General features: G+C 40.9%; 2 protein-coding genes across 2 annotated transcripts in view; both read right to left on the bottom strand.

Moving 5' to 3' along the window:
* LOC147835195 (lymphocyte antigen 75-like) overlaps positions 1-1,037 on the bottom strand; it is a 1,173-nt gene extending 136 nt beyond the window's left edge. Inside the window, exon 1 of the mRNA XM_087267266.1 lies at positions 1-1,037. This exon is cut by the window's left edge and continues 136 nt beyond it. Within this exon, the coding sequence (XP_087123392.1) occupies positions 161-907 (747 nt within the window). The 5' untranslated portion in view covers positions 908-1,037 and the 3' untranslated portion in view covers positions 1-160.
* Positions 1,038-6,509: 5,472 nt separating this feature from the next.
* LOC137496418 (putative C-type lectin domain family 20 member A) lies at positions 6,510-10,453 on the bottom strand. Its single transcript, XM_087267267.1, has 3 exons — positions 10,422-10,453; positions 9,205-10,073; positions 6,510-7,551 (listed from the first exon to the last, which is right to left on the bottom strand). The coding sequence occupies exon 2, from the start codon at positions 9,937-9,939 to the stop codon at positions 9,208-9,210; it is 732 nt and encodes a 243-aa protein (XP_087123393.1). The 5' UTR covers positions 9,940-10,073; positions 10,422-10,453; the 3' UTR covers positions 6,510-7,551; positions 9,205-9,207.
* Between the last annotated feature and the right edge of the window lie 3,667 nt (positions 10,454-14,120).

A 14,120-nucleotide genomic window follows, 5' to 3' on the forward strand; every position in this document is an offset into this window, starting at 1 on the left:
TTGTGTGTATTGCCTCTACTTGTTGAATCGCTGAATGCCTCCTCAACTGTACGTCACTTCAGACAAAAGAATCTACTAAATGTAAACAAATCTACAATCTTTATCTGGAAAGCCTACGTCAACTAAAACCATCAGCGTTAAGCAAACAGCAGTCGGCTCTTCAGGTGTTTGCCTTCATAGAGCACATGAAGTTGAGCTTCTCCACACAGTCTCTGGATGTCCATTCTTTCGTTTTTTTGCCCAGCGCTCCACACCGGAGGTTTGTAGCCGGACACTTAGGTTGTCCCGTCTCAGGCCAGGCGGTGTAGTCCAGAACATCTCCAGTGACCCACAGCCAATTTCCTGCTAGATATCGGAGACCCGTCCACACGTTCTCAGTCTGAGCATTGCTGACTCTCTCTAAAGCCGAACTCATCCTGTTCTCCGAGCTCAGACTGGCCAGATCATAATAATGCTGCCTACAGTAGTCCAGAGCTCCCTCCCAAGTCTCATTCTGCTGCACCAGAACAAACACGGACAGGTTCATACAGAAAAAGCCGTATTTATTAGTGCACGCTATGTCGTTTAGCTTCTTATGGGCTTTGTGTAGAAAAGCACAGTCGGCACCTTCTGGTTGGTTGCTGTCCCAGTTGATATATGTCGCGTTTTCATTTCTTGACCACTTCCAGACTCCTGACTCTTTGTAGAGTCCAACCCAGGCGTCAGACTTTTGATCAGCGGCATCTTCCAGAAACTGCTGCTCCTCGCTCTCGTTGACGAAGGTGGAGAGTTCATTATAGTGAATGCTGCAGTATACTTTCGCAAAAGCCCACGTCTTCTTCTCGTTCACAAAGAAATGCTGCTTAACGAGAGCAGAGGAGAGCGTGTAGAGCTCTGTGAGGAGCAGCACAGCGAGCGTCGTCTTCATCTTCACTCAGAGTTTTATTTTCAGTGCTCAGCTCAAGTTGAAGTCTGAACCGCACATCACTGACTCTCGCTTACTTAAACTCACATGCAGCCAATCACTGAAGAGAGTGAGGCTGCAGTGACCAATCACAGCACACCTTTACAGGCAGAACCAACAAATCAGGTGCGTTTAACCAAACAAACAAACCTTAAATGAACTATCAAGTCAAATGTGCACCGGTAGAAGCAATGAAAATAAATCATCTACAATCTGTAGTCGCTGATTTTGTTTGGATGTTACCCTTGATTCAATTCAATTCATCTTTATTTCTGTAGTGCTTTTACAATGTAGATTGGGTCATGCTTTATTTTGATGGTTCGTTTGTTGAGTTTAAGTTACATTGCATCTACATGCCAGCCAATTCTCATTAGATTATTAGTAGACTGTTAGGTTGGGGTTAGGGTTAGTGTAAGTTGGCATGTACTTGCAAAGTTTCCCATAGTCAGTTAAATGTCTGTTGAAGGAGCAGCAGATATTAAGCAAACAGTCTACTAATACTCAAATGGACCATCGAAATAAAGTGTTACCAGATTGTGCCAAAGTAGCCTAACATAGATAAAGTTCTAGTAAATTGAGACAGCTTCAGTCCAGTTTCCACAGTTGAAGTTCAGTTCAGTGTAATGTAAACACTGAAGAGCAAATCCAATGATGTTTAGTCAGCTAAATCCCTCAAACAGACACAAATAAAGACTTTTTCCCGCATGCTAGTCTCTGTAAACTCGAGAGAACTTCATTTCAAATTATTTTAGTGTTTTCACAAGGATTAATGAGATGTGTTCAGTGGAAATGCAAAGCAGATCTACTGAAGAATAAGAATCGCATTCAAACACACTGACGAGCATTTGCCTTTGGGCTGGGCTGCAGCTAATGAGGTGAGAAGACTGATGTAGGAGCCAACGTGATTAAATAAGAGTACTTTTACTCAAGGATGTACTCAAACGAAAGCAAAAAAGATTTGGTAAAGTTATCTGTGGGGACGGCCATGTCTAAGGGTGCTTTCACACCTGCCTTATTTAGTTCGATTGAATCCAGCCCGGGCTCATTGTGGAAACTTAGTCTCGGGAGGTACGTATTCGAGCAGTTTTTGTTTACACGAATCTGCAAGAGGCTGCTGTGCGCCTCGGACGCCTCTCGGGAGCGCGCTCCGTTCGCGCCAGCACTGTTCTCGCGTGAAAAGCCGCCGGAGGCCGCTGTAGAGCGACCGTCCGTCTGACTGACTTGCTGAATGACTGAACGATCGACTTCCTCCTCCTCCTTCCCTAAACCCAAGCAACGATTTGCAAAAGCTGTCCAGAAAAAAAGCAAAAGCCCTCGTCTGATTTTGACCGCGTTTTCGGATCTCGCCCCGTCGCGAACTCATTCGCTTTTATTTATTTGGATTCAGTTTTTCATCTTACCTGATTTCTGGAACCGCTCTTCCCCGGACTCGATCCCGGTCATTGCCGTGGCCAGCTCCTCTTCCCTCCGGGTCTCCGCCGATGTAACCCTGCGAGCTAAGCGGACAAACTGGTTGAGGCGGGAAAGCCCTCCACACGGAGGCGAGCCGTCAGCCGGCGAGCGCAAAGAGGAGGAGCGGAACAGCGTCACACTGCCCCGCAGCGTTCGCTCGATAAAAAATAAAAAAAAACGTGGCCATACGTACCTCCGACCTTGTAAATTGCGGTCTCCAGAAACGGGGCTACGTTTCCAGAATGAGCTTGGGTTGATTGAATTGCACTAGAGTTGGTTTCCCCTTTTGGTGTGGTTGGTTTGGGCAGGTGAGAATGCAGCAATCGTACTCGAGTGCGCACCAAAAGCAGACCAAATAACCGTACCGAGACCTGCTTGAAGAGGTGCTCTCTGTACACTTTCAAACAAACCCTGAATTAGTTCGTTTGTGGTGAGAATGTGATCCGTACTAAAACAGGTCCAACCGCAAAAAGTACTGCGCCTATTGGACTAATTCAGCTGCCGTAGGCCGATGCGCTGTGCATTATGGGATATGGAGGAAGAATATTTGTTGACAGCGCTTTACCAACAGAGAGAGAGAGAGAGAGGGGAAAACATTAGCTGATGGATCGTTGGTAATGTTTACGCAAGATGAGCATGTCGCAGTTTAGCTAAATTAATTCACGCCTCCTCCTGAAGTGACGAGTGATGCATTAAAACATTTGTTTTCCAGCCGCGGCCGCGCTTGATTCTTGAAATTTAAAGTTTGTCTAAAGCAGGGATACAATCAGCCAGCGCAGTCGTCCCTCCAGAGTAAAAAACACATTTTGTGTCTGCCGGTTTGTTTACTTGTTTGTTGTTGGCATTTTCCCGCACGTGAATTCTGACCAATCAATAAGCAGTTTAGGAAATATGTTCAACAACATCTGGCCAATGAGAGATGTGGATTTGGTCATGTGACTGCATTTTGGTTCGTTTTAACTGGTTCAGACCAAAGCCAGCAGTGTGGTGTGAAAACCACCCAAAGACGGCAGAAGATGCAACAATGATCATTTATTGCGCTTGGTCCGGACCAAATGAAGTGAACTACAGATGTGAAAGCACACTAAATGTACCCTGTTCATACAGATCTGCAAAAAACACGATGTAACTGAACACAGCATGTCTGTGCATGGCCTGTGTTCTTCAGAAAATCTTTCGTATGCTACAGATTCTTCAGTTTTCCAGCGTCTTTGACTTTTTGAATATTATTTAATGTATTCCTCATCATTTTTATATATAATGTATTCCAGTTGGGCGTCGATGTGGTGAAGTGGGTAGGACAATCAGCTCACAGCAAGAAGGTTGCCTCGGCTGGGTCAATTCAGTGTTTTTGTGTGGAGTTTGCATGTTCTCCCCATGTTGGCATGGGTTTCCTCCAGGTGCTCCAGTTTCCCCCACAGTCCAAACACATGCGCTATAAGGGAATTGGGTTGGCTAAAATTGTCCATAGTGTATAAGTGCATGGGTGTTTCCCAGTGATGGCTTGCAGCTGGAAGTGCATTCGCTTTGTAAAACATATGCTGGAATAGTTGGCGGTTCATTCCCCTGTGGCGAACCCAGATTATTAAAGGGACTAAGCCAAAAAGAAAATGAATGAAATGCTTTGAACTGCACCATGAAAATCCTCCTAATGTTCATTCATTCATTTTCTTTTCGGCTTAGTCCCTTTATTAATCTGGGGTCACCACAGGGGAATGAACTGCCAATTATTCCAGCATATGTTTTACGCAGCCAATGCCCTTCCAGCTGCAACCCATCACTGGGAAACACCCATACACACTCATTCATTAGGAACAATTTATCTTACCCAATTCCCCAATAGCGCATGTGTGGGAAACCAGAGCAACCAGAGGAAACCCACGCCAACACAGGGAGAACATGCAAACTCCACACAGAAAAGCCAACTGACCCAGCCGAGGCTCGAACCAGAGACCTTCTTGCTGTTATGCTCCTAATAAATATCATTTATTTTGCACCCACACATCTTTGCATGGCTTCCTCACTTAGTTTTGGATGATTAGATGTGCATTTGGTTTTTAAGTGAGCTGTGAGTGGATGTAAATGTGTGTTTGTCAGGGACGTGTCCTCACATGCATCACAGCTGAAAATAATAGTGCTTATTAGCACAAATCTAATTGCATACAACTCATGTTCATTCATTCATTCATTTTCTTGTCGGCTTAGTCCCTTTATTAATCCGGGGTTGCCACAGCGGAATGAACCGCCAACTTATGCAGCAAGTTTTTACGCAGCGGATGCCCTTCCAGCAGCAACCCATCTCTGGGAAACATCCACACACACTCATACACTAGAGACAATTTAGCCTACCAAATTCACCTGTACCGCATGTGTTTGGACTGTGGGGGAAACCGGAGCACCCGGAGGCTGAGGGGAAGGGCTAGATAAACCTTGAAAGAGAGATTTTTTTCAGTACCACACTCGAAACCAAGGGGCAAACAAGCACATGTTTTAATGCATTCATAACCACACTCGTGTTTCACCGTCATAAAAAATCCAGCTAGAGTAGAAGCCGCTAAATTTGCCGATCTATAATCTATAATCATAACTCGTGTACAGCAGTCCCACAACATTCTGACACACGATGACTCTCGAATCCCCTGTCAGAAAAGTCTAGTGGCTGTGAATGAGCTTTTACAGTGTCTGCTGTAATATTAATGTTGTTTCGGTGTGTTTGCATAGATGAATATGGCCACGGTGTAAATGCACAGTATGGTTACGAGCTTGTGGCCACATTAGATCGTAAGGATTACATGATATATGCCTTCAGTGATCTCAAGAAGATGAATACTGACAAATAACACAACTGGAGTAACTACAGCAGTCGCCATGGTTGATCTTATATGAAGCAAGAGATTGTGATGACATGTGATCCTTTACCCTTGGTGTTAAGGGCCAAGGGGAAGGAGAAGGGGTACTAAAATATAACTGGGATTTGGCCTTACACACAATTCAAAGTTCTAAGAGAATGCTCGAACAATCATGTCCTGTTTGCCCAAATATGGTCATTAAGAACTTCTATTCTGGTGCAGCTCCGCCCCCTGCTGGAGAAGAAGAGGTGAGACAGGCTGAAAGGGTTTATATTCTTTTGCTGCAGGTAAAATGAGTAAGGGGAAGCTGCAGGCCCGGAGACCCAACTGCACGCTCAGACCTGCGCGCACAGACCTGCACTTCCAGACCAGACAGTGCCCCCTGCTGTTGGGTTGGGTGAAGCGGCAGGTACGGAGACCCAACTGCACACTCAGACCAGCACTTTCTAGCAAGTAGCAACATCAGAAACGCCAGTAAGGTTATTGATTATTAAAGCGATTCCTGAAAATTATCAAGTTTTATGGCATAAATCAATGTGGTGTAAAATATTACACTAACAGAGAATTATTTCAGTGTTTGATTTGATCAAAATTTGTGTCAAAAGAGCATTATTTTATGATATTTACAGCTTGCTCTTATTTTATCTATTATTGTACCATTCTGGGACAATTTTCTAGCAATGTTTTCTGGCAAAATAAAAAGAAAAAAAACTTTAAAGTAAAAATGTTAAAATAAAATGCAGCCTATAATTTATAGCACAATTATTATTTGTAACATATTTTAGTGCTGTATAGGTCTACTGTACGTATTTCTGTATTATCTATCTAAGAGTGCTACCTAAGACAATAACAGTAACACAATGACAGTTTATCAATTATTTACAAGTTATGTAATGATTACAAACATGTTTTTTGGAAATCAAAATATCAATTAAATTTACATAGAATTTACAATATGAGCTCTATTAGGTGAAATCAAAACAAATTTTTTTTTATTAAAAGTGGGTCTCTGCCAACACTAATACAGTGTACCAAAGACTGCAGATATTTCCAGTTTTTTTGCTCTAGAAATGAAAAATCTCCCCAATAAGAATGTAAAGCATTTATTTTATATGTTATTTTCTACGTAAAAAAATAATTATTAATCCAATTATTATTTTTCACCATTTTTCCATGCATTGTTTGCAACTTGACTTGTAGGACCTTATGAAAAAATACACAAAAATAAAGTTGGTTGTGAGAAAATTATCTAGAGTACTATAATTGTATGTGAAGAAATTTATTGTATATGAAGATAATATTCATTCCCTCAACTCAATACGAAACAGTGCTAAATCCATAATGATAAAAACAACAACAACAACAACAACAAATGTTTGAAAATATTGAAGCAACTGAACAATATATATTTACAAATACAATTAATAAAAATACAATAGAATTATTGTATTAAATCAAAAATCTAGTACGTTTATTATTTCATATAATAATCTATTCAATCACAGCCTAATATTTTATAGTAGAAAAAATAGTTTAAATTACAATTTAGAAGCAGCTGAAATCAGGTTAGTCGATCTTTTAAACAGCAGGTGCCACTGTGAAGGTCTGGAAGTGCAGGTCTAGCCGTCTGAGCGAGCAGTTCTGAGCGTGCGGTTGGGTCTCCGGGCCTGCAGCTTCATACTATTGGGTAAAATGGTTTCAGTGTGAAAATATAGTGCCTTAAACTGAGCATATATGAACAATACCACAAATATTGTCAAAGCTATGGAACATTTTAAAGGGATTTTGTTGCATTTTTTTGCACAGTTCTTTTATTAGGTATATTTAAATACACTGTGGTCATATGTATGTAGTAGCAGGGTCTGCATTTGTATTGATCAGTATCTGTAAGCAGTCTAGAGCAATAATCTCATTTCATTATTTATTTATTTTTTTTTTTTGCCTGCAGTTAGGTTATATAGGTATATAATATTTTAAAAGCGACCTATTATGACCTGCAGGTGGAGCTACACATTCATTTATTGATTTTCTTTCGGTTTAGTCCCTTATTCACCAGGGGTCGCCACAGGGGAATAAATTGCAAACTATTCCAGCATATGTTTTACACAGCAGATGCTCTTCCAGCTCCAACCAAGTACTGGGAAACACTTGTGTGTGTGTGTGTGTGTGTGTGTGTATATATATATATATATAGAAGCTGCATGTATCTTCTCATTCATACAGTGGTCTTCCTTGTTTGAGGGTTAAACCCATATTTTGGAGTGCTCTGCTTTGTCCAGTGAAGCCGGCGCAGCATATAGGCTGGATCTGTAGTGACAAATAAAAATTTGTGTTTAAGCCAGTACACTCGGCTAGTCACTCAGTATATCTAAATACATAATAAAAAAGATGGTCTACACCAGGGGTTCTTAATGTCTACATTATAAGTGCAAATCTGAATTTTTATTAAGGTCAAATGTCCGCAACAATTGATATCACATAACTAAAATACTAAACATCCATCACATGCATCACAAGTCAACACTATTTATTTTTTGAATACCCTCGCAGTCTGGATCCGGACCGAAGTCCGAATTTTGAGAAGCCCTGGTCTACACATAAAATTAGCAATAAGTTAATTATCAGCAAAGGCTCAAATATCATAGCCACTGCATCTATATCTGTGTGTAATCAAAATATGTTTGTTATAAACGATGTACCTGTGCATTTCATTATTTTGTAGAAATTAACTTTGCCCTAATAATTTCAAGCTGAAACCTAAGAAAGCTCTTTTCTTCAGTTCTAGTCATATGGAACGCCTTTAGGGCGGAGCTATCAGTCCACTTGGGCGGGGCTATCAGAAATTTTGGATGGGGCTATCAGTCATTTAAGGCGAGACTATTAGTCATTTAGGGCAGAGCTATAAGTCCATTAGGGTGGGGGTATCAGTCATTTAGGACAGGGGCTATCAGTAAATTTGGGTGAGGCTATCAGTCATTTAAGGCCGGACTATTAGTCATTTATGGCGTGGCTATCATTCATTCAGGGTAGTACTGTCAGTCATTTAGGGCGTGGCTGTCAGTCATTTAGGGCGAAGCTATAAGTCATTTAGGGTGGGGCTACCAGTCATTTAGGACAGAGTTGTCAGTCATTTAGGGCGTGGCTGTCAGTCATTTAGGGCGGAGCTATAAGTCATTTAGGGCAGAGCTATAACTCCATTAGGGTGGGGCTATCAGTCATTTAGGACAGAGTTATCAGTCATTTAGGGTGTGGCTAAAAGTCCATTAGGGAGGGGCTATCAGTCATTTAGGACAGAGTTATCAGTCATTTGGGGTGTGGCTATCAGTAATTTTGGGTGGGGCTGTCAGTCATTTAAAGCCGGACTATTAGTCATTTAGGGCGTGGTTATCATTCATTCAGGGTGGGACTGTCAGTCATTTAGGGCAGAGCTATGTCATTTAGGGTGGGGCTACCAGTCATTTAGGGCAGAGCTATAAGTCCATTAGGGTGGGGCTGTCAGTCATTTAAGGCCGGACTATTAGTCATTTAGGGCGTGGCTATCATTCATTCAGGGTGGGACTGTCAGTCATTTAGGGCAGAGCTATGTCATTTAGGGTGGGGCTACCAGTCCTTTAGGGTGAAACTATAAATCCATTAGGGCGGGGCTACCAGTCATTTAGCAAAGAGCTATCAGTAATTTAGGGTGAGCTATACGTTTTTTAAAACTTGACATTTTTTCCAAACTAAAGCAAGAGGGGCGTGGCTAAGAATATTGTGGCGGAAGCATCAAACTGACATCATCAGAGAAGGAGCCAATCCAAACTCAGAAGCAGACGCTCAAACTGAAGATTACAGTCTTATTGTAATGGACTAACTTGTACACATTATTCGCTCACCTAAAGAAGACCAATGTGCATTAGCAAAATAAACATTGTAAATTTTGATTTCACACACACTTTGAAATCGGATAAAGGCACATACCTTCTACTGACAAAGAAAGTTGAGACTCTCCTCACAGTCTCTGGCCATCCAAACCCTTGTCTGCCTGTGCACGGCTCCACAGCGCAGGTTCACAGCAGGACATGAGGGTTGACCCGTCACCGGCCAGACCGTATGGTCCAGATCATCACCACTGATCCATCTCCAATCTCCTGCTAGGAAGCGCAGACCCGTCCACACATACTCAGTCTGAGCCTGGCTGATTCCCTGTAGAGCAGAGTTTACCCTGAGCTGTGAGCTCAGACTTGCCAGATCATTGTAATGCTGTCTACAGTGTTCCAGAGCTCCTTCCCAAGTCTTAGTTTCTGGCATCAGTACAGACTTGGTCATACAGAAGAATCTTTGTTTTTTATTGCATTTTTCATCATGCATTTTCTTATGATCTTTGTGTAGAAAGGCACAGTCTTCATGTTGTCCATCTGGTTGTTCGCTATCCCAGTCGATTTGTGTCGCGATTTCATCTCTTGACCACTTCCAGACTCCGTATTCATTGTAGAGTCCGACCCAGGCGTCAGACGTTTGATTAACTGCATCATCCAGAAACTGCTGTTTCTCGCTGTCGTTGATGAAGGTGGAGAGGTCGTTATAGTTGGTTTGGCAGTGTTGTTTAGCATCACTCCATGATTTCTCATCATCCACAAAGAAATGTTGCTTGCTGAGAGCAGAGGAGAGCGTGTAGAGCTCTGTGAGGAGCAGCACAGCGAGTGTCGTCTTCATCTTCGGTCAGTGTTTTATTTTCAGTGCTCAGCTCAAGTTGAAGACTGAATTTACTCTCTCCGGACTCTCGCTTACTTAAACTCACTTGCAGCCAATCGCTGAAGAGGGTGACAGTGAGTCCAATCACAGCACACCTTTACACACAGACACAACAGTGGACAGGTAAATCTGGCATTAAGAACATTTGAGGAAGCACTGGCCAGTTTGAATATAGTCTCAGATTTGGTTCTCATAACAAACCAATACAAGTGGTGTTTTGTTTGACTATACCCTTCAAAATCACCATCACAATATATGTTCACCAAGTCACCATCTGACTTGCAGGTTGATTGTGTATTGCATATCTAAAGGGATAGTTTTTCCCAAATACAAAAATGCAAATTAAATCCGGCAAAGCAAATCGTGAAATCTTTATCTAGCCAAACCAGCTGGCAGAGATTTGCCTTTACAAGCAGTGGCGCAGAAAGAAAACATTTACTCACCATCCTCTGTGGTAGCCAGATCTACAGACACTGACCTGACAGACTCATCACATCTGAGTTCCCCAGGGCTCTATTTTGGCCTCGTTGTTGTTTTCCATTTACTGTATAAGCTCACTCTTGGATTGATTTTAGTAAATCCGGGCTGTATTTTTATTGGTACACATATGACACTGGACAAATGGACTGCCTCAAGGCCTTTTTGACAGAGGTGAAGGTCTGGGTGTCATCATATTCTTTAATACTTAATCAACCCATCTGATTTTGCAAATGTGGCCTTGGGTGAGATGACGGTATGTGCCAAACCATTATCTGTGTCAAATCATTTATTTCTGATGAGCCTAAAGTTTGACCATCAAATAAACTCAGTGTTAAGAACCTGCGTCTTCCAACTATGGTTACTTTCCAAAGCAACGTATGGTTGAGTTTAGGGTTGGGGTAGGTGTAAATGTAGATGTTCATAACTGTGAGGCTTGGGTTTAGGGTTGAAGTTGATGTAGATATTAATAACTGTGAGGGTTGGGTTTAGGGTAAGTGTAGACATTAATAACTGGATTGATTGGGTTTAGGGTTGGAGTAGATGTAGTCAATAATAATTGTGAGGGTTGGGTTTTGGGTAAGTGTAGACATTACTAACTGGATTGGTTGGGTTTAGGGTTTGGGTAAGTGTAGATGTTCATAACTGTGAAGGTTGGGTTTAGGGTTTGAGTAGATGTAGACAATAATAATTGTGAGGGTTGGGTTTAGGGTTTTGATAGGTGTTGATGGTAATAACTGATGGTTGGGTTTAGGGTTGGGGTAGGTGTAGATGTTTATAACTGTGAAGGTTGGGTTTAGGTTTTAACTGCTTTGATTGGGTTGAGGATTGAGGTAGGTGTAGACATAATATCTGTTTTGGTTGGGTTTAGGTTTGGGGTAGATGTATATGTTAATAACTGTGAGGTTTAGGTTTCAGGTAAGGATAGACATTAATAACTGCTTTGGTTGGCTTTAGTAATGGGGAAGGTGTAGACCAGTGGTCACCAAACTTGTTCCTGGAGGGCCGGTGTCCTGCAGAATTTAGCTCCAACCCTAATTAAACACACCTAAACAAGCTTATCAAGCTCTTACTTGGTATACTTGAAACATCCAGGCAGGTGTGTTGAGGCAAGATGGAGCTAAACCCTGCAGGGACACCAGCCCTCAAGGACCAGGATTGGTGACCCCTGCTGTAGACATTAATAATGGTGATTGTTGGGTTTAAACTTGGGGAAGATGTAGATGTTAATAACTGTGAGGGTTGGTTTAGGGTTTGTGTAGGTGTAGACATTGACATCTGTGAAGGTTGGGTTGAAGTTAGTCCTTTGAGCAAGAAACTGAACCCACAACAGCTCCTCGGGCTATGCAGCACTGCTCTGGGTGTGCTGTGTGTGCACGTGGATGGGTTAAATGCGAAGTACAAATTTCGAGTGTGGGTCACCATACTCGGCCACGTCACATCTTTCACATGCCAGATTCATTTCACAATCACATGACTACCAGATTCTGTAAAAACAGGAGGTAAAGTACTTTTTATTTATTATTCAAAGATGTGAATATCAGACAAAAAGGAGTCCCAAAAAACAGAAATATTTAATCATCGTCCATATCACTGTTTACGTTACATTACGTTACCAAGGCATTGACTGACACATTAGGATAGGTTAGGATAAACTTTATTTGTCCCCGAGAGGAAATTTGTCTTGGGGAAAAATGTGCTACAACATTGCTCTAAACAGACAGTAAAAATAAATCAAACTAAACAGTTAAGAACAAACATTAGTATACCTCCAAGTCCCATTATCTGAGCTCTGCTTCTCATAGTTTTACCCACCATATTTGCTGATTATATCCTGTCCTAATATTTATATACTGATATTTATTTCCTGATTTTATCCTATCCTATCCGAACTTTGCAATTAGAAAATTATAAAACACATGCAAAGTGCCGAAAGCTGATTAATGGTGGGTGTTCTCTGTGCCTGATCAGCTTGTAATAAATTGGGTCTTATATTTTTAACTCATTTTAATTTGTTTTTAATAATTTTTATTGTCTGCATTTTATGTTCCTAAACTTGTCTTGTTTATTCTTGTTTATGTAAAGCACTTTAAATTGCCACTGTGTATGAAATGTGCTATATAAATAAACTTGCCTTTGCCTTGCCTTGCCCTGCCATATCCTTTAATATTGCACCATCATACGCTTGTGATCCCTGATGTGTGTGTGTGTTCAGTTCAATTCAAGTTAATTTGTGAAGTGCTTTTCACAAATTAATAATTATCATTCCAAAGCATTAAGCCTCATGTGTTGTGGATGATTGGATGACTCTGCTGCTTTTTACAAGTGAAAGTTCTCCAAAGTTCAGCAGATTGCTACATTACACACACTAGGCAAATACACATCTGCTGTAAGATAATACATCAGCTATTTTCCTTGCAAACATTTCTATTCCTCCCTTGTTTTGTTTCAAAGGAAAACGATTTGCTTTGAATGAATGAATGAATGTAAATGATGTGCCATCACACCTGACATCACAAACGCAAACGCAAAGTCTCCAGTTTCCCATCAAACCAATAAAGATGTGTTGTGGTAGATCAGTCAGCGCACAACCAGAGTCTGGAAGAGTATCTTTATTGAACTTAGGCCTGTTGAATCTGCTTGATGTACAGACATACGGTGGAAGTCAGAAATAATAGCCATCCTGAATTATTAGCCCCTCCTGTAGATTTTACCCCCATTTCTTTTTAACGGAGAGCAGATTTGATTATCACATTTCTGCACATTATAGTTTTAATAACTAATTTTTGCCATGATGACAGCACATAATATTAGACTAGATATTCTTCAAGACACTAGTATTCAGCTTAAAGTGACATGTAAAGGCTTCACTAGGGTAATCAGGGTAAAGTTAGGGTAATTAGGCAAGGCATTGTATAACAGTGGTTTGTTCTGGAGACAATCTAACAGTAATATTGCTGAAGGGGCGAATAATATTGACCTAAAAATGGCTTTAAAACAATTAAACCCCAAAGAATGGAGAGGAACAATGAGGATGAATATTGCAGTGGCATTACAAGGACAAAGATTGGCTGCAGATTTAAAGAGATCAGGGCTGTTTTTGCATGCTTTATTAGAGAGGCGAGTAGCTGTTTGGATATTATATTTCTAACATAAAGTCTACATCATTACAGCATCTAAAAACATCTCCCATACATCAGCTATTGAAGTCGACAACTCTGTGGCATCAGTATGTTGCTGTCATTCACAGAACAACAAAATTCATTGAATTTACACATTTTTTAAGGTAACTGGTTGTAAACAGTTTAAATAGGCCTTAATTTGTATTTAAGCAAATCTAATTTAGTAATATTAATCTTAATTTGTTTGTGTAAATTCAGCCCATATAAATTGTTTGCAACCACTTACCTTAAAAAACTTGAGTGAATCCAGAGCATCTTTTGTTTCAGTGGTGTTTTCAATAAGCGACCTCTAGTGCTGAGACGTGCATAGTGCGCCCTTAAATTCCCATAGTGCATGTCTACATATAGGGAGTTTTGTTTCTTTGCACTTTTATTCTACTACAGTAATCTATAGTATAACTTGGAAAAACATTGATCATCATTCTGTAGATATTCATGCAGCGAGGGTCTTCATACATGGTTTGCATGCTTACTTTTTATTAT

This window comes from Danio rerio, chromosome 9, assembly GCF_052040795.2.
Source record: "Danio rerio strain M-AB ecotype USA chromosome 9, GRCz13ab, whole genome shotgun sequence".
Lineage (NCBI taxonomy): Eukaryota > Metazoa > Chordata > Actinopteri > Cypriniformes > Danionidae > Danio > Danio rerio.

Excerpts from the sequence above, each read along its gene's own strand:
- LOC137496418 (XM_087267267.1), bottom strand. The coding sequence starts at position 9,939 with ATGAAGACGACACTCGCTGTGCTGCTCCTCACAGAGCTCTACACGCTC.